This window comes from Limanda limanda, chromosome 8 (genome assembly GCF_963576545.1).
Source record: "Limanda limanda chromosome 8, fLimLim1.1, whole genome shotgun sequence".
Classification (NCBI taxonomy): domain Eukaryota; kingdom Metazoa; phylum Chordata; class Actinopteri; order Pleuronectiformes; family Pleuronectidae; genus Limanda; species Limanda limanda.
In genome coordinates this window covers 5,171,608-5,178,658 of record NC_083643.1, presented here as the reverse complement: position 1 = coordinate 5,178,658, position 7,051 = coordinate 5,171,608, and the positions used below count along the sequence as shown (strand labels likewise).

Sequence of the window (7,051 nt, the reverse complement as noted above, 5' to 3'; positions counted from 1 at the left end):
GAAGGTTAAGCACATTATGAAGTCTTCACGTGCACTGTACTGTTCACTTGTGTGTTAGTGCACGTTCTGCCTCTTCTTCTTCTTCTTGTGTGCATTGAAATCCACCCGTGAATTTCGTTTGTTCCGCTCTCGCTCGTGAATTTTAATTTAGAGAAAAGGTGGTGTGTTTTTTTTTTACATTGTGATTATGTATTGATGTGTAGTGCGTCAACGCCTTGGGAGCGATGTGAGTGCAGCCGTCTCGGAGGTATGGAGACGCTCTCTGTAAAATATTAATCACTATATCAAAAGACATCAGGGTTTCACTGATCTGAATAAACAAACAGAGGCGCTGGGTTCCCACAGACCAGGAATAAAACAGAACAAACACAATAGATCTGAAATGATTTAGATTCTGACCAGAAGCAGGTTGAGAACACGGTGGATTCTCCAGGTTTTAAAGTTGTCGTTTTGTCGGTCCGTACCTGTTTGTGTTGTCGAGTGTGTCTCCTCCTTTTCTTCTTCCTCTTTCCTTTCACTCGTCAGACGACGTGTGAGGCGAGGAGGCCTTGCTGTCGGTCTGTGGGAGGCAGTTGTGTTTCTGTTCTCCTCTGTTCTATTATTGGTTGGGGGGGGCAAGTGGAAAGCACTATGCTCACGTAGCCCATTATTTCTCTCATCATGGGTTCTCACTTTTTCCCTCTATCTCTCCCTCTCCCTCTCTCCCACCAGAACCACACACTGAGTCAGCACGCGCAGTGAGACCGAGGCCCGGCAGGATCTCTGGGCTCAGCCGGGACCCCCGACCCGGCGCCGGCAGGGGACCCCCATCTCCACATCACAGCCAATCAAAGTGTCATTTGCTACTCACATGTAAAACTCTAACGATCGCGCCACTGGGCGCGGCTATTAGAAGCAGCGGGAGAAAGGAATATTAATGGGAAATGCTATTAAATAAAGAAAGGAAAAAGTGGGTAAGAGAACCGGTAAGAGCTAGATGAAGGAAAGAGAGGAGTGAAAAAAGGTATTGTACGTGCAGTATTTTTTATTGTCCCTACCACCCCCGGCCCCCCCCCTACCACCAGCTTCTCCCTCCTCCCCCTTCCCCCCTCCCCCTTGTCATGCATTTTATTTTTTTTAACAAATAGAAAAGAAGAAAAAGCAAGAAAACACTCCTTGTTTTTGAAATGTTCTTTTTTTTTTTTTAAATAGATGGTAGGAAGAAGCTTCACCTTCTCGTCCCCTCAGTTAATTCTTGTATTCAACTTCATAGGTGCCAATCTCTTTGCTTTGGTTTCTCTTTCTGCCATACGCGCTTGTTTTTTTTTATTTTCATTTTTTGTACCTTTTCATTTCTCGCCGTAAGTAGGTACTCGTGCCGTGTTGTGATCGTTTGTTTGCCAGTCGTAATATTCCTCCGTTTTTCTCCCAAAAAAACTCTCCCTTTTTATGATTATTGTTATATATTTTTTTCCTTTTTGTAATTACTATGAAAAAAAAGACATCAAACAAAATAAAGTGCAGAAAACCATACAGATGTTTCTTTTTTTCTGTTTTTTTGGGGATTGGGTTTTCCAGTCTCTGTGGGGCCTATAATGGTTATTGTAAAAATGAGTATCATCGATTTCAGTGCGTCTGGTCAATGACTGCTTTTTAAATGTGAATTAACCAGATTGCAATAATCTAGTACAGACAAAAAGATAAAACAAATAAATAAATGACAAATAAACAACCGCTGTGTGGTGTGAAGTTATTCCAAATCAATCTGTGAGCTCATCGTACTTATTGATCTGTTATCAATCCATAATATTGATCAGGTAATCCGGTGCAATAATCTCCAGATATGATGGAGTCTACACAGAGGGATGCAGTGATACATGTGCTATATTAATATGCTCTGATTGCTGCTCAGGAATCCTCTGAAGAGTTATATAAATATATATATATATATATATATATATATATATATATATATATATACATATATATATAACCACCTATTTTAATCCCAACCCATAAAATGTGTATTTACTGTAAGTCTATAGGTTTCAGTAACAAGAGGAAAGCAAATGACAATACACACAAAACAGAAGAAACTTTGTCATGAGTTCTGGGTTTGTTGTGTAACCGTGGAACTGATCACAGATCGACACCAGCTCCTCATTGGTCCAGTTTGGCTCCACCCCTCGGTCACCGCTGCACAGACTCTGGCTCCAAATCACGACAACAAGATGGCGGCGACCACATCAGGGATGTTGTGAGATCGGCCTGGAATCAATGTCGGTTTGCTCGAGTTCCTTACAACCATGTGAACAACGGTTTTGTGATTACCTGTTGACTGAAGACGTCTCTGACTTCTTAACAACTTGGATCAGAGACGCTACAGACTGCCTTTTCTGGTGATGCAGATTTAACTTTACACGATTAAGTTGTAAGTGAAATAAAAATGTTTTGGTGGATTGTAAATTCAGATCAGAGGAGACGCATCATTGCCTGAAGTGGCCAACATCTGTATGTTATAACATTAAAATAATGTCAGTTATTTAGTTAGGTTTGTTGTTAATTAGTTTTGATGATGTAGTTACTGCTTGCTAATTGTCAAGTGTCCTTAGGGACCTAATTTGTGAAGGTGAATGTTCAGTCCACATAATTAAACAGCAACAATGTAACAAACAAAATCTCATTAACACTTTATTTATTTGTCTTTATTTGAGGCAACTTGGCCAAGAATAGCAGCAAAATAGCCAAATAAAACATGATAATATAAAACACTTGTTTGAATCTCTGGACTTTTCTAGATCTTTTAACTCCCTAAACATTACTAGTTTTAAGTTTTTACTATGTTGTGGTCCATCTGCCACATCACAACACAACCTACAGGGTCAAACAACTCTAATACTTGAAGTTGTTTCAATTCTATTTTATTTATACGTGATTCATACATGATCTCAAGGCTCTTTGTATAATAAGGTGGAGAACTTACACTCTCACATAGAAACCAAACAAGCAGCAACAAAAACTGAGGAGAGAAAAACATTTTAATCTTTACACAGAAGTTTTTATTTAGTTTGTTTTGAGCTCAAAGTTAAAAGCAGCAGCAGAACTCCTGTAGAGGAATGAATAATGAATGAGTCTCTCCTCATGTTGTTCAGGGTATCTGTTGATGCAGGAGCCACTTCCACTTCCTCTTCCTCTTCCTCTTCCTCTTCCTCTTCCTCTTCCTCTTCCTCTTCCTATTCCTCCACCAGCAGATGCAGCAGGTGAAGTGATCACGTGACCTGGAAGCAGACAATAAAGTAGGTTCATGAGAATCACAACAATAAGAGAATATATAACAGAATAAAAACATGAGGTAGTGAACTCTGCCGGTTCCTCTCGGGAGCTTCCGCCGGTTACAGCCCGGGAATCAGGTCCGTGTCTCCGGGTGACAGGAGGCTGATGCTCCGGTGCTTCCTCCCGGTCAGCGACACTCTGCTCAGCCGCCTCTCCCCCTCCTCTGCTCGGCTTCACTCAGCCTCAGCAGCCGCCGGGCACCGGGACACCGGGACACCGGGACACCGGGACACCGGGACACCGGGACACCGACATCAGGCACCGGTCCATGGCGGAGGAGGATCCGAACGGGAACGAGCACGGGGCGGGTGCACGCAGCACGGCACCCCGCTGGGGACTGCAGCACGCCGGGGCTCGACAGCTGGCGAGGCGCTACTCTCCCGGTGAGGATGGTGCTGGTGGGGGGTGGGGGGGGGGGGTAGTACCAGAGCTGGAGACAGAGGCCGAACATCAGCCACAGTGAGACATGATGAGGAGGAGGAGGAGGAGGAAGTTTATGATGAAGATGATGAGGATGAGGATGAAGTTTATGATGAGGAGGATGATGATGAAGAAGAAGATGATAAAGATGATGATGAGGAGGATGAGAATGAAGTTTATGATGAAGAGGAGGATGAGGAGGATGATGAGAAGGAGGATGATGCTTATGATAAAGATGATGATGAGGAGGATGGGGATGAAGTTTATGATGAGGAGGATGATGATGAGAAGGAGGATGATGATTATGATGAGAACGATGATGATGAAGAAGAAGATGATAAAGATGATGATGATGAGGAGGATGATGAGAATGATGAGAATGATGATGATGAAGAAGAAGAAGATGATAAAGATGATGATGATGAGGAGGATGATGAGAATGATGAGAATGATGATGATGAAGAAGAAGAAGATGATAAAGATGATGATGAGGAGGATACGGATGAGGGTGAAGTTTATGATGAAGATGATGAGGATGAAGTTTATGATGAAGATGATGAGGAGGAGGATAAGGATGAGGATGATGAGAAGGAGGATGATGCTTATGATAAAGATGATGATGAGGAGGATGGGGATGAAGTTTATGTTGAGGAGGATGATGATGATGAGAAGGAGGATGATGATTATGATGAGAATGATGATGATGAAGAAGAAGATGATAAAAATGATGATGATGAGGAGGATGACGCTTTTGATGAGAATGATGATGATGAAGAAGAAGAAGAAGATGATAAAGATGATGATGAGGAGGATACGGATGAGGGTGAAGTTTATGATGAAGATGATGAGGATGAAGTTTATGATGAAGATGATGAGGAGGAGGATAAGGATGAGGATGATGAGAAGGAGGATGATGCATATGATGAGAATGATGATGATGAAGAAGAAGATGATGATAAAGATGATGATGAGGAGGAGGATAAGGATGAGGATGCTGATTAGGTTGAAGATGATTATGGTGATGATGAAGAAGAAGTTGATGGGGAGGATGATAATGATAATGAAGTAGATGATGATGAAGATGAGGATAAGGAGTAATAGGATGATGATTAAAAGACGGACTATGATGATGAGAATGGTGAGGAAGATGATGATGATCATGAGGTTGAAGATGATGAAAATGAGGATGCTGATGAAGATGAGGATTATGATGAGGACACAGCGCTAACACTGATGCTACAGGCTAACTTAGCAGTGATGTGTGGTTCTTCTGCTGCTACACCACAGGCTCCATGCTGCTGCTGAACCTGCTGTGATGTGTTGCCGTGTGTGTAAAGGCCTCACGTCAACAAACAGAAAATAACAGTCTCAATGGGTTTTTAATGCTAGAAGACGATAAACCTTTAACTCAAAGTGGGATTCAATTGTAAACTGCAACCATGTTCCTCTGTAAACATGAATTCAAGCCAGTAAAGGTCATTCAGTGTCAAATCTTTGCACTTTAGTCCAGCAAAGACACAAGTGCTGCATTCAAATCTCTGAAGGAGCCGAAGTTAAACAATATCAAAATATCTAGTGTGGTGATGTCATGAGTCAAGTTCACATGTGAGGTTAATGTATTAAAGTTTTATTCCTTTTTATGTAGAAAATGAATAAACATTATCTGTAACAAGTGACCGATACAAACAGTGGAAAGAACAAACAGGCAACACGCTAACTGGCTCTCTGTGTGTTACCCTGGTCATTCATCGTTTGCCCCGGAAGACCCTTTTGTGAAGGTGCACCCCCCTCACTTTGTAAAAACATGTTTACTCCACATGAAGCCCTGGAAGGAACTTTTAAACATCTTAGAAACCCCCCCCGATGATGTGAATATCTCTCCCGTACAGCTGGAATACCCCCTAAACATCAGGGCCTTTAAAGTCCAGTCGAGGAGACGTGTTTAAAATGCCCCCAGCATGAAACCCCCCGGAGCCAAACACCTGAGGTAAAGGCCTCGGCTGCTGCAGGATTGATGCTTCACGTTTTCTCGATGCCGGTGAAGCTGTTTAGCTCGGACTAAAAGCCTGGGTCGGCTTTTAGTCCGAGGACGAAATCAATATCTGTGACACAGTCGACAGCAGTAATCCTCAGATCCGGTCCTCGGGGTCCGGACGACTGCTGGTTCTCCTTTTCGCTGCTCGTTTAAATTCACCTGGCGTCCCGGGTCTAAACACATCTCTGATTAAGCGTCGAGAATGAGAACTGCCCGGTAGAATAAAACACAAGCAGCAGTCTGGACCCTGGAGACGACATTTCAGGACCGGCTACAAACACACTGATAAAATGACAGTGGTTGTTGTTGTGGAGCAGAATCGTCTTCCTCCATCACAACAAAGCTTGTGTGTCACGACCCTGAGGACACGTGTAGTTGTGTGCGTTGTGGTTTCCCATCAGCTGCACAACTCCTGCTGCTCTCGCTGGTTTAAGTCGTCGTCTTTTTGTCCCAAACTCAAACATCCCAGGATTTTCTTAACCACTGTAAAACCACATGACACAGCTTGTTGCACATCTCCCAGGACTTGTTGTCTTTAATTTGAAAAAGTTTAAGGAGAGTAAATATTGCGAGAAGAATTAATTTGTTTCACGTGTGTTTAGCTGCGTCGACTCACACATTGTGCCTCAGACCTTAGCAGAGGAAACCTGTCTCACCAGTTGTGCATCAAGCTGGACTGGGCCACATTCTGCCCGACCATCTGCCCTGCTTCTCACTTCACTGCCCATTTTAATTGCCTCTAGTGGAGCCGTGTTGGCCACTTGTTAACACTTCCTGAAAGAGGAGGGATGCTCCGAGAGGAGAGAGAGGTCTGCACAACACGTTACTGTGAGGTTCACGTGAGGGAACCACGTGTTTCTCCAGGTTGGAGCTTCAACCCGAAGCCATCACAGCACCGAGAGTTTTCCTGTTCACAGACCACCGAGGCTGGCAGTGAACGCACCTCCACCCACTGGGAGCATCTTCTGACCTGAACTTTAGATTCACTGGATGTCAGTGAACACCTCACTGGAAGCTGGTGACACTGGGAGTAAAGAAGTCTCCTTTGTCATTAATGGGATCAGATTTACACTTATTATTCAGGCCCCATTAGATTAGAGAGACGACCATCTCCACTCTGGCACGTGTAAAAGGATGAGCTTGCATACGTGCACACACACTGACACACACAGACACACACACACACACACACACACACACACACACACACACACACACAAACACACACACACACACACACACAAACACACACACACACACACACACACACACACACGCGCGAGA

General features: G+C 43.5%; 2 protein-coding genes across 2 annotated transcripts in view; both read left to right on the top strand.

Moving 5' to 3' along the window:
• Nucleotides 1-986, top strand: part of znf423 (zinc finger protein 423) — a 155,223-nt gene extending 154,237 nt beyond the window's left edge. The window contains 1 exon segment of the mRNA XM_061077371.1: nt 712-986. Within this exon segment, the coding sequence (XP_060933354.1) occupies nt 712-741 (30 nt within the window). The 3' untranslated portion in view covers nt 742-986.
• Nucleotides 987-1,999: 1,013 nt separating this feature from the next.
• Nucleotides 2,000-7,051, top strand: part of si:ch211-212o1.2 (uncharacterized protein LOC492735 homolog) — a 29,556-nt gene continuing 24,504 nt past the window's right edge. Inside the window, exons 1-2 of the mRNA XM_061076463.1 lie at nt 2,000-2,012; nt 3,444-3,695. Coding sequence (XP_060932446.1) covers nt 2,000-2,012; nt 3,444-3,695 — 265 coding nt within the window. The remainder of the gene's footprint in view (nt 2,013-3,443; nt 3,696-7,051) is intronic.